Here is a 13,857-nt window from a genome sequence, read left to right on the forward strand (position 1 = left end):
TGACAGATTTTTACATTTTGACATATTTTTCAATAGAAATAACATTTTGACAAATGTTCTATGAAATAAAATTTTGGTAACATTTTCTATATAAATAAAAGTTCGACAAAATTTTTTATAGAAATAAAATTTCGACAAAATTTTCTATGGAAATAACATTTTGACAAATTTTTCTAAAGAAATAAAATTTCGACAAAATTTTCCATAGAATTAAAATTTCGACAAAATTTACTATAGAAATAACATTTTAACAAATTTTCTATAGAAACAAAATTTTTGCAACATTATCTATAGAAATAAAAGTTCGACAAAATTTTTTATAGAAAAAAAATTTCGACAAAATTTTCTATAGAAATAACATTTTGACAATTTTTCTATAGAAATAATATTTCGACATATTTTTTTTATAGAAATAAAAATTTGACAAAATTTTCTATAGAAATAAAATATTTACAAAATTTTCTGTAGAAATAACATTTTGACAAAATTTTCTATAGAAAAAAAAAAAATTTAAACAAAATTTTCTATTGAAATAACATTTTGACAAATTTTGTATAGAAGTAAAATTTTGGCAAAATTTTCTATAGAGAACATTTTGATAAATTTTGTATAGAAATAACATTTTGACAAATTTTTCTAAAGAAATAAAATTTCAACAAAATTTTCTATAGAAATAAAGTTTTGACAAAATTTTCTATAGAAATAAAATTTTGACAAAATTTTCTATAGTAATAAAATTTTGACAAAATAAAATTTTGTCAAATTAAAATTTTGACAAAATTTTCTAGAGAAATAAAATTTCGACAAAATTTTGGATCGAAATGACATTTTGACAAAATTTTCTATAGAAATAAAATTTTGACAAAATTTTTTATAGAAATAAAATTTTGACAAAATTTTCTATAGAAATGACGTTTTAACAAAATTTTCTATAGAAATAAAATTTTTAAAAATAATGAAATAAAATTTTGACTAAATTTTCTATAGAAAAATATTTAAACAAAATTTTCTATAGAAATAACATTTTGACAAATTTTCTATAGAAATAAAATTTTGGCAACATTTGCTATAGAAAAAAAGTTCGAAAAATTTTTTATAGAAATAAAATTTCAACAAAATTTTCTATAGAAATAACATCTTGACAGATTTTTCTATAGAAATAACATTTTGACATATTTTTCTATAGAAATAACATTTTGACATATTTTTCTATAGAACTAAAATGTTGACAAAATTTTCTATAGATATAAAATTTTGACAAAATTTTCTATAGAAATAAAATTTTGACAAAATTTTCTATAGAAATAAATTTTTGACAAAATTTTCTATAGAAATAAAATTTTGACATATTTTTCTATAGAAATAACATTTTGACAAATTTTCTATAGAAATAACATTTTGACAAAATTTTCTATAGAAATAAAATGTTGACAAAATTTTTTGTAGAAATAAAATTTTGACAAACTTTTCTATAGAAAAAAAATTAAACAAAATTTTCTATAGAAATAACATTTTGAAAAATTTTCTATAGAAATAAAAGTTCGACAAAATTTTTGATAGAAATAAAATTCCGACAAAATTTCCTTTAGAAATAACATTTTGACAGATTTTTACATTTTGACATATTTTTCAATAGAAATAACATTTTGACAAATGTTCTATGAAAAAAAATTTTGGTAACATTTTCTATATAAATAAAAGTTCGACAAAATTTTTTATAGAAATAAAATTTCGACAAAATTTTCTATGGAAATAACATTTTGACAAATTTTCTATAGAAATAACATTTTGACAAATTTTTCTAAAGAAATAAAATTTCGACAAAATTTTCTATAGAATTAAAATTTCGACAAAATTTACTATAGAAATAACATTTTAACAAATTTTCTATAGAAACAAAATTTTTGCAACATTATCTATAGAAATAAAAGTTCGACAAAATTTTTTATAGAAAAAAAATTTCGACAAAATTTTCTATAGAAATAACATTTTGACAATTTTTCTATAGAAATAATATTTCGACATATTTTTTTTATAGAAATAAAAATTTGACAAAATTTTCTATAGAAATAAAATATTTACAAAATTTTCTGTAGAAATAACATTTTGACAAAATTTTCTATAGAAAAAAAAAATTTAAACAAAATTTTCTATTGAAATAACATTTTGACAAATTTTGTATAGAAATAAAATTTTGGCAAAATTTTCTATAGAGAACATTTTGATAAATTTTGTATAGAAATAACATTTTGACAAATTTTTCTAAAGAAATAAAATTTCAACAAAATTTTCTATAGAAATAAAGTTTTGACAAAATTTTCTATAGAAATAAAATTTTGACAAAATTTTCTATAGTAATAAAATTTTGACAAAATAAAATTTTGTCAAATTAAAATTTTGACAAAATTTTCTAGAGAAATAAAATTTCGACAAAATTTTGGATCGAAATGACATTTTGACAAAATTTTCTATAGAAATAAAATGTTGACAAAATTTTTTATAGAAATAAAATTTTGACAAAATTTTCTATAGAAATGACGTTTTAACAAAATTTTCTATAGAAATAAAATTTTTAAAAATAATGAAATAAAATTTTGACTAAATTTTCTATAGAAAAATATTTAAACAAAATTTTCTATAGAAATAACATTTTGACAAATTTTCTATAAAAATAAAATTTTGTTAACATTTGCTATAGAAATAAAAGTTCGACAAAATTTTTTATAGTAATAAAAGTTCGACAAAATTTTTTATAGAAATAAAATTTCGACAAAATTTTCTATGGAAATAACATTTTGACAAATTTTCTATAGAAATAACATTTTGACAAATATTTCTAAAGAAATAAAATTTCGACAAAATTTTCTATAGAAATAAAATTTCGACAAAATTTTCTATAGAAATAAAATTTTGACAAAATTTTCTATAGTTATAATATTTTGACAAATTTTCTATAGAAATAAAATTTTGGCAACATTATCTATAGAAATAAAAGTTCGACAAAAATTTTTATAGAAATAAAATTTCGACAAAATTTTCTATAGAAATAACATTTTGACAATTTTTCTATAGAAATAACATTTTGACATATTTTTTTTTATAGAAATAAAATTTTGACAAAATTTTCTATAGAAATAAAATATTGACAAAATTTTCTGTAGAAATAACATTTTGACAAAATTTTCTATAGAAAAAAAATTTAAACAAAATTTTCTATAGAAATAACATTTTGATAAATTTTCTATAGAAATAAAATTTTGACAAATTTTTCTAAAGAAATAAAATTTCGACAAAATTTTCTATAGAAATAAAGTTTTGACAAAATTTTCTATAGAAATAAAATTTTGACAAAATTTTCTATAGTAATAAAATTTTTACAAAATAAAATTTTGTCAAATTAAAATTTTGACAAAGTTTTCTAGAGAAATAAAATTTCGACAAAATTTTGGATCGAAATGACATTTTGACAAAATTTTCTATAGAAATAAAATTTTGACAAAATTTTCTATAGAAATGACGTTTTAACAAAATTTTCTATAGAAATGACGTTTTAACAAAATTTTCTATAGAAATAAAATTTTTAAAAATAATGAAATAAAATTTTGACAAAATTTTCTATTGAAATAAAATTGTGACAAAGTTTTTGGCATGCATAGTTACAATGTTAATTGTTAATTAAAAATTTGAGCTTTGGTGTCATTTGAGTGTAAATCGGACGAAAGATATACTCGTATATGGGAGCTATATCTAAATCTAAACCGATTTCAACCAAAATTGGCATGTATATAGGAAACGTTAATTCTACTCCCTACGCAAAATTTGACATAAATCAGAGTAAAACTTTGGCCTTTGTGGTTATATGAGCCTTAATCGGGCGAATGGTTTATATGGGAGCTTTATCTAAATCTGCACCGATTTCAACCAAAATTGTCATGCATATTCAGAATGTTAATTCTGATAAGTGCAGATCGGGCGAAAGATATATGGAAGCTATATCTAACTCTGAACCGATTTCAACCAAATTAGGCACACTTTACGACACCATCGATTACATTCCTTGTGCAAAATTTAAAGTAAATCAGGCTGAAATTCTGGCTTCTGGGGCCATATTAGTAGATATCGGGCGAAAGATATATATGGAAGCTATATCTAACTCTGAACCGATTTCAACCAAATTCGGCACACTTTACGACACCATCGATTACACTCCTTGTGCAAAATTTAAAGTAAATCAGGCTGAAATTCTGGCTTCTGGAGCCATATTAGTAGATATCGGGCGAAAGATATATATGGAAGCTATATCAAAAATTGAACCGATTTTTTTTTTCAAAAATCAATACGGTTCTATTCTGACCCAAAATACATACTTATACGGAATTTAAAGTTGATTGGACTAAAATTGGAACCTATACTTTGATCACAAAAATGCTTTCACAGACAGACGGACGGACATGGCTAGATCGGCCCTGAGCAATATTGCTTAACACACCTTATGTCTATCTCGTTTCCTTCTGGGTGTTCCAAACATATGCACTAACATATAATATCCTGTTCCACAGTGTGGTGCAGGGTATAAATATCAACGAACCCGCATTGACGGATCGCTTGTTTAAAATTTTGTCAATCGTTGTTAAAGGACATATACCCAATTATCACCTGGTCCAATGAAATTTGCTTCTGCATGAAGCTAAAGCCGTCAAGGCTGGGGATCGATATATATGGGGCCTATAAAAAATATTGTATCGATATGTGCAAATTTTTCCATGTTTACTAGAAGTTGGATAATGACATCACATTTTGTCATTAATATTTCCTAGAAACATTCGTCGTTAGCTTTACTATCAAAAATAACTATGACAACAAAGATATATTCACTATTTGCTCCTGATTTCCGACTGTGAATTCAGCTTCTTCACCATTAGTCGAACCATTCCAATAATGAAGTTAATATGAGAAGATGCTCCCTGGCAGTATCATCAACTGATGCTTCTGCTGCTGTTGCTGCAGCGGTTGTGCTCCTGATGTACTTAAAAATAAGTTTCATATTTTGTTGCTTTCGCTGTCGTTATCGTTGTTGTGAAAAATGATGAGTTAATATGTGAAGGAATTTGTTAAAGCTTCTTAGTCTGTTTCACCAGAAGTAAAGTGAAAAAAACAACAAAATAAACTAACACTAAAAAGGCGAACCAACATGAAAAATATGAACATAAAAGGATATTTTTTGATTGACAGGATGTTGTTTTGAGCTTTTTTTTCTCCGGTACTCTACACCCCAAAATATCTTTAGTGTTGAAGACAAATTTCTCCCAAATGTATAGAATGAATGAGTGATTGGGGTCTTCCGGACAACATCCATATATTTAATGATGTGTCTATGAAGGCTTTCGCATGGGTCAACATTAAGGAAACGACAAAACAAAAAATCGCAAAACATGACCAGAATGTTGCAAAACACACAAAAAAGAAATGGAAGAGATATGAAGTGAATGGATAACAAGATTTTCGAAATAAATTGAAATTGTCAGAGACGAAAGTTATTAAAAGGCTTAACGTAATGGATACATAAATAAGCTACTAACACATAGTTGGTGAAATAACATAAGGGTCTTCAAGTTTTTTTTTTGTACATTAAAGAAACCAATTGAAAATATATTTTGAAAATTAAACAGTATGGCGTATACATTTTGCTTCTCTACCAATAAGAATACTCATACGCACCCTATGGTGATTATTATGAGTACTTATACGCACCAAATGCCGCGTGATAGATTATGAACGATATTTATTGATTAGATAAAAAATGCTTGTACTGACATCACGTGCTAAATTTCAACATGATCGGATAAAATTTGTTTTGAAGGAGGCTCCGAACATGCACAAGAAGTAATTGTGCTAAGTTTCAAGCCGCTAGCTTGTTTCCTTCGGAAATTAGCCTGATTTTAACAGACGAACGGACTGGTGAGGTAGATTTGCCATAAAGGAGATACCTATGTATTAGAGGTGTGCACGTGAGTAATAGTTTGCTCACGCTCACGACGGTGAAATCTTATTCACGCACTATGTTTTTTTGTAGAACTCACGCTCACGCACGCTCACGAGAAGAAAATTTGTACTCACGCACGAAAATCTTTTAAATGTCTCAAAATCTTTTAAATGTGACTCACGAAAAATGTCGTGACTCACGAACAATATTATGGTAATTTACCTATAGAACCTGTCTGAAAACATGAGTATGATTAAAATCGAGAGTGTTATAAAACTCTTAACACCTAGGATGTCACTAAAATTATAAATGAATTCAACTCCTAAGCATTTTATGTTCGCAAGCGGCATTATTTTCGTGAGCGTGTTTTTCCGAAATTCGTTACTCACGCACGCTCACGAAGATATTATTTTCGTGAATCACGCTCACGCACGACATTGGGTTGGTTAATCACGCTCACGCACACTCACGCCGTTGCCCTCAGCGTGACTCACGACTCACGCGTGAGTCACGCAAATTTTTGTGAGTCACGACAATTTCGTGTCACGTGCACACCTCTACTAGGTATACATATAAAACAATGGGGTATCATAGCTTCAGCTCAGAAACATCCCATTAACTCCCATGGCTTCAGTTAAGTTCAGTTATGCAGATGGCATTACCAGTAAAAGCAAGGAGGTAAAGTGAAGGATGATATCAGCAAATAGATACTACAAAAATGATATATATTATTTTTCCCACAAGGGCACAGTGTCCTTGTCTTGTCTTTAATACCGATCTTGGGAGCCACCGTGGGTCGCGACTTCAATCCCACTTTCGACCGTACACCGAAAAGATCTTCAGTGGTGGATTATCCCCTCTCAGTAATGCTGGTGAATTTCTGAGCGTTTCAAAGCTTCTTCAAGCGGTTTCACAGCAATGTGAAACGCCGTTAGGACGAAGATTTACTTCGCTGACACATGCAAAATCATCTGACGAAGATTTACTCCGCAGATGGTTGTCTTAAAAACAATTTACTTCGCAGCATGAAGTACGTTCATCTTACGAAGATATACTTCAGAAGCCCGGGGGACGGTCGTCTGTCAAAGACTTCTTCGCTAGCATGGGCTGCACTAAAGGGTGATACGGTCAACATTTGGTCAATATAAACTTGACGTATTTCTTTCAATTTTGCATTTAAAAAACCTGAACACCCCTCCTTTTGAAGGTGTGTGTGTGTAGAATGTTGCTCCTATTTTGATTTTGGAATTCACTCTTCAGTTGTCAAAATGCCGTCCAAGCAAGAAGAGCAGCGTATCAAAATTTTGCTCGCGCATCGCGAAAATCCGAGCTACTCGCACGCAAAGCTGGCAAAATCGCTAAAATTTGCCAAATCAACCGTTACAAATGTAATTAAAGTGTTTGGGGAACGTTTGTCGACAGCCAGGAAGTCTGGATCGGGGGGAAATCGAAAACCGGAAGCCGCTGAGACGACAAAGGGAGTTACCGGTAGTTTCAAGCGAAACCCTAACCTCTCTCTCCGAGATGCCGCAAATAAGCTGGGTGTATCGTCTACAACCGTGCATCGAGCCAAAAAACGAGCCGGACTATCGACTTACAAGAAGGTAGTAACTCCAAATCGCGATGATAAACAAAATACGACGGCCAAAGCGCGATCCCGGAGGCTGTACACGACGATGCTGACGAAGTTTGACTGCGTGGTAATGGACGACGAAACCTACGTCAAAGCCGACTACAAGCAGCTTCCGGGACAGGAGTTTTATACGGCAAAAGGAATGGGAAAGGTAGCAGATATTTTCAAGCACATAAAACTGTCAAAGTTCGCAAAGAAATATCTGGTTTGACAAGCCATCTGTACCTGTGGCTTGAAAAGCAGCATTTTCATAGCTTCCGGGACTGTCAACCAAGAAATTTACGTGAAAGAGTGTTTGAATAAACGAAGAAACACAGTTGTTCCGTACTGTTTTGGCCGGATTTGGCATCTTGCCATTACGGTAAAAAGGCCATGGAGTGGTACGCCGCCAACAACGTGCAGGTGGTTCCCAATGACAAGAACGCTCCCAACACGCCAGAGCTCCGCCCAATTGAGAAATACTGGGCTATTGTCAAGCGGAACCTAAAGAAGACAAAAAAAAAAAACTGCTAAGGACGAGCAGCAGTTCAAGGCAAACTGGCTTTCTACATCGAAGAAGGTGGACAAGGTGGCAGGTGTCAAGCGTGAGGCCCGGCAATTCGGATTTGGAAAAGCGAAAGCCTAACTGAATATTTTTCCTGAATTTTATACTGATTGAACTTGAAAAAGAAATTTAATTTGATTTTTTAAATAAACGATTTCACCGATTTACACGCGTTTTCCCTTGACCAAATTTGTACCGTATCACCCTTTAGAATTGCCCATATAGGTACATTTAGTTAATGTGGTATCACAATGGACTGAATAGTCTAAGTGAGCCTGAAACTTAATCGGGCTGCCACTTTAACCTATGAGCTGCACGGGTGACGGTCCTCTGACGAAGATTTGTTTAGACCAAGACTTATTTCGCGGGAGATGGTCGTCTGACGAACTTTTACTTCGTCTCTGACGAAGATTTACTTCACAGTCGCGAAGGACGTTCATATATATTTACTTCACAGTCGTGGGCAACGGTCATCTGATGAATATTAACTTCAAAAGTGAACACGGCGTTTATCTGACGAAGACTTACTTCGCTGTCCCCATAAGTCGACGGCCGTCTGACGAGGATTAACTTCGCTGGTGCAGGGGACGTTCATCCGACGAAGACTTATTTCGCTGTCACCGCAAGTCGACGGCCGTCTGAGGAGGATTAACTTCGCTGGTGCGGGAGACGTTCATCCGACGAAGACTTATTTCGCTGTCGCGGGCGACGGTAATCTGTTGAAGTTTTACTTTGCTACAATGGGATATGGTCCTCTGGCGAAGTTTAATTTGCAGTCGCGAAGGACGTTCATGTGACGAAGATTTACTTCGCAAGTGGGAGGCTGTTCATGTGTCGAAGATTTACTTCGTAGTCGCGAGCGACGATCGTCTGATGAAAATTAACTTCACAGATACCGGGGCCGCTTACCTGACGAAGATATAATACGACGCCACGGGCGCCGTTCATATAACGAAGACTTACTTCACAGTCGCGGGTGACTGTTGTCGGTCGAAGATTTACTTCGCTGGCGCGGGAGGAGATCATCCGACGAAGATTAGTTTCCTAGCATGGGCGTCTTAATCCTGTATACAAAGTGTCGTGACTTCAATCCCAGTTTCGACCGTACACCGAAAAGATCTTCAGTGGTGGATTATTCCCTCTCTGTAATGCTGGTGAATTTCTGGGTGTTTCAAAGCTTCTTCAAGCTTCTTCTTCACAGCAATGTGAAACGCCGTTCAGACGAAGATTTACTTCGCTGACATATGCAAAATCATCTGACGAAGATTTACACCGCAGACGCGGTGATGGTTGTCTTAAAAACAATTTACTTCGCAGCATGAAGGACGTTCATCTTACAAAGATTTACTTCAGAAGCCCGGGGGACGGTCGTCTGACAAAGACTAACTTCGCACTAGAAGTGCCCATATGTAAGAGGTACTTTTAGTTAATGTGGTATCACAATGAACTGAATAGTCTAAGTGAACCTGAAACTTAATCGGGCTGCCGCTTTAATTTTACTTCGTCTCTGACGAAGATTTACTTCGCAGTCGCGAAGGACGTTCATTTATATTTACTTTACAGTCTTGGGCAACGGTTGTCTTAACTTCAAAAGTGTGCAGGGCGTTTATCTGACGAAGACTTACTTCGCTTTCCCCATAAGTCGACGGCCGTCTGACGAGGATTAACTTCGCTGGTGCAGGGGACGTTCTTACTTCGCTGTCGCCGTAAGTCGAGGATTATTGTCGTTGGTGCGGGAGTCGTTCATCCGACGCGACTGCGAAATAAGTCGCGGGCGACGGCGATCTGTTGAAGTTTTACTTTGCTAGAATGGGATGTGGTCCTCTGGCGAAGTTTAATTTGCAGTCGCGAAGGACGTTCATGTGATGAAGATTTACTTCGCAGATGGGGGGCTGTTCATCTGTCGAAGACTAACTTCGTAGTCGCGAGCGACGATCGTCTGATGAAGATTAACTTCACAGATACGGGAGCCGTTTACCTGATGAAGATATAATACGACGCCACGGGCGCCGTTCATCTGACGAAGACTTACTTCGCAGTCACGGGTGACTGTCGTCGGTCGAAGATTTACTTCGCTGGGGCGGGAGTCGATCATCCGACGAAGATTAGTTTCCTAGCATGGAAGTCTCGTTAAAAATGGGAGGATGCCTAAAATCCTCCGAATTCTGGATAAAACTGAGACGAAGGGATAGAAAGACTTTTGATAGATGGATAAAAAATGGGACATTATTATATCGTGGTAGAAGCCTATTCAGGCTTGTCCTTATTGAATTCACTTACCATGGATAAATCAATCAAAGTATCTAATGAATTATGTAAACTCCATTAACCAAATAGTCTCGTTGTAAGCTCTTGGGAAATATGCATGCAACTTTTCCATTGTTTTTCTAGTCATAAGATCATAAACGACAAAATTCTAATCAATTATCTTTCACTTTTTTTCTTTTTCTCCATCATGTTCAACTCATTTATGATGCTTACTTACCGGGATTCACTTGACTGGCAATAACCTCTGTATGCTGGACGACAACAAAAAACCAAACCTGGGACTATTGAAAAATGATTTATTATCTATCAATAACTGGGCTGGCAAAAACTATGGACCAACGAAAAACTCCAATACCAATACGACATTGTCTCATGCTGTACGCATTTACACACATACACACACACACAGGATCTTATATTGGAGAAAAAGTCCTTGGTGAAAGAAACTAATCGCCTGAAAACATTAAACTGCCATCTGGACTATCGCCTAAACGAACAGGAGAAACGCCTGAGTGCCGTTAGTCTGGAGTTGACAAAAACTTGGCATTTGGTTGGCAAAATGCAACGTCAACATCGTCAATTGCATACCCAGGAGCAGATCCTGCGCTACCAATTACAACAGAAGCGTCGTCTCTTGCACGAACTGAAAGATGAGCTGGAGTATTGTCGCCGCAAGTGGCAGGCAGCTCGTGCCAAAAACGATGAAAGTCAAGAGCAGTGCAATGATTTACGACGTGAATTTGCCCGACGCAAATTGGAAGATGCAAATAATTCAGCTGAGAGTGGTTATAGTGATTCGGGTGGCCCAGTTTCGGATGAGGAACCAATGATGGGTATTGGGCCATTGGATGAGGCAGAGGGAGCTGTTGGTGTAAGCCCAAAGGGTGGCCTTGATGCTGAGGATGATTGTGAGGAGGAAATGAATGTGACCTCCACATCTGCTGGAGCTTGTGTCAATTATAGGCGTAAACGTTTGAGGGAAATGTTTGAGAATACTCGGAAAATTAAACGTATGCAAAGCACATCTCCTGGTCGTGCTAATGGCAATAATGCTATGGACAATATGGATGAAGTTGTTCTAAGATGGAATAGTGCTCCACCAACTTGTGGTTGGAGAGACATTGGTGCGGGTGCAGCTGGTGGTGGTGAAGCATATGGCGGTGATCCTTCTCTACTCAGAGGTGGAATATTGGAAAACATGGGGTCGTCTTCTTCTCACCCCAGGGGAGCTATACCCAAGACTCGGTCCTCGAGGAAACCTCAACGACGTGGTGTTGAGCGCTCAAATGCCACTGAACTAGATGAAGAAGAACCAGTAGTTGTGGCCGAGGCTGCCGAAGATAGAGCTGTGCGTATTCAACGTTTGGAGGAACAATGCAAATCTTTGATCAAACAGGTGTTGGAAACCTCGGACAATCGTGAACGTCTTGAGATTCAATTGAAACGTTTCCAAGATGAAATGTCGCCCGTGCAATATGCTGTTCCTTTGGATGAGTTATTGAATAAAAAACGTGTGGATCGTATGACCAGAGCCAGTTCAGCTCCAGCACCAGGAACTCTAACTCCTCGCGAGGAAGAATATACACGACGCCGTTCAGAACGTTTGGGTCGCTTGGAAGAGGAGAGTCGTCAGCTATTGTTCCGTATTAAACGAACCTCAGACCGAGGTCATTATTTGCGATGCTCTTTGGATCGTATACGTAGAGCTCCGCCCTCGCGAGAAGGCAGCTTCGAGAGTAATACCGAAGACGAAGCTAGAAAATCTGAAGAAGAATTACCTTCCAACCTCAATGAAAATACCTCAATGGGAGACGATGTTGCCACGGCCTCATCCTCTAAGAAAAGTCCTCTAACCGCCGAAGAAGAAGCTTATACAGCCCGGAGATCAGCTCGTCTCCAAAGACTTGAGGCTGAGAGTAAACAATTACTCTCCAAACTGTCACATAATAATCAACGTGGTGATAGTTTGGGTTCTCGTCTTGATACTCTACACGAACGTCATGGATCCCTGGAGGCACCAAGACCAACCACTTCAACTCGTATTTCAACTACCTCAAATACACCAGCATCTGGCCAACTAACAACCGAACAACGTATTGAGAACATCGAAAAGATCTCCTCGAATCGAGAACAGCGTTTACGTATCCTAGAAGAAGAGGGGCGTCAACTTATCAATCGTCTCTCAGAGACTTCAGAAAAAGGAACTCAAATGATCAATCGTATTGCTGAAAGAGAACTTAGTCGTCAGAATCGTTCAAGTTCTACACCTCAAAGGGAAACAGACTCTACGGGAGATGCCAAAGAACCATCAGCCTCTGGGGTAGACCCCCTCTTACCACCTCTTAAAAATGTTGCCTGCTCTAGCATTGTGGGAGATGAATTAACAGAGCGTGTTACCATAACCACCACACCCAGTCAAATTGCCGCCCATCAAGGTGCCATACCAAAAGTCAAAAGTCTTACTGCGGGACAAACCACTAAACCCGCTACTCAGCTCTTATCAACCCGATCAAAATCAGCCCGTCTACAAAGTGTTAGTGCTAGTAAAAATTGTGATCAAAAAGAAGAATCATTGGAAGATATGGTTAGGCGTTTGCAAGCACTTCCTTTTCCCAGCAATAAACCAGACGAAGGGGAGGGCGACACATCCAATAAGACTTCACCAACAACACAAGTAAATGAAATGCCTGCAGCAAATGAAAACAAATGCCTTACCATTCAGGAAATTTCCACCACCATGGAGGAATCTATGGTAGCCGATGAAACTTCCACTCCTGCTCCTCCCACTGAAGTTGATGATGTTACTTCTGGCAATATTTAGTCCCTCCATAAAACAAAGTATCTCAATAAGACTTTATTCTACGTGTTCAATTAATTATGATTATCATCATTGTCATCATATCCAACTCAATTCAATCCTAAATGAATTTACTAACGATATTTTTGAATGACTTTGAAGGAGTCTTGTTTTTCCGCCATATAGGATGTCTCCTTTTAATTTTATCTACTAACGAATTATTTATATGTATACATGCATATATCTATATATTCTAATTTTTCTGATATATGAATTTATAGTTTATTTTGTAAAACCATATTTTTTTGAAATATTTAATTGTGACTCGTAAGGAATAAAGTTTTTTGTTCTTTCGTCTTGCTTAAATTGTTGTGTGGTTTTATTTAATTTTTTTTAAGGAGAATCATTCTTGCATCATAGGATGAAGGTATATGAAGTCTTGCAATTAAATCATAGGGAATTATGGATTTCGATTATATTGGTTAACCGATATCAATCTCTATCGGTTTTAATCACTCAAGAGTTTTAGTGTCATCATTGTGAAATCGTACAAATCTTCGGCTAAGTATGGGCTAGAATCACCACCATGAAGCAAATAATATATTTTTTTCTTTGAAAACTCTTCTTCGGGT

The 13,857-nt window shown here is 34.9% G+C and overlaps 1 protein-coding gene across 2 annotated transcripts in view; it reads left to right on the forward strand.

Annotated features, from left to right (window-relative positions):
* Nucleotides 1-13,591, forward strand: part of LOC142226879 (uncharacterized) — a 94,362-nt gene extending 80,771 nt beyond the window's left edge. For both annotated transcript variants that reach the window (XM_075297118.1, XM_075297120.1), the window contains exon 6: nt 10,838-13,591. In XM_075297118.1, coding sequence (XP_075153233.1) covers nt 10,838-13,249 — 2,412 coding nt within the window. In that variant the 3' untranslated portion in view covers nt 13,250-13,591. The remainder of the gene's footprint in view (nt 1-10,837) is intronic.
* The last annotated feature ends 266 nt before the right edge of the window (nt 13,592-13,857 follow it).

This window comes from Haematobia irritans, chromosome 2, assembly GCF_050003625.1.
Source record: "Haematobia irritans isolate KBUSLIRL chromosome 2, ASM5000362v1, whole genome shotgun sequence".
Taxonomy (NCBI): Eukaryota; Metazoa; Arthropoda; class Insecta; order Diptera; family Muscidae; genus Haematobia; species Haematobia irritans.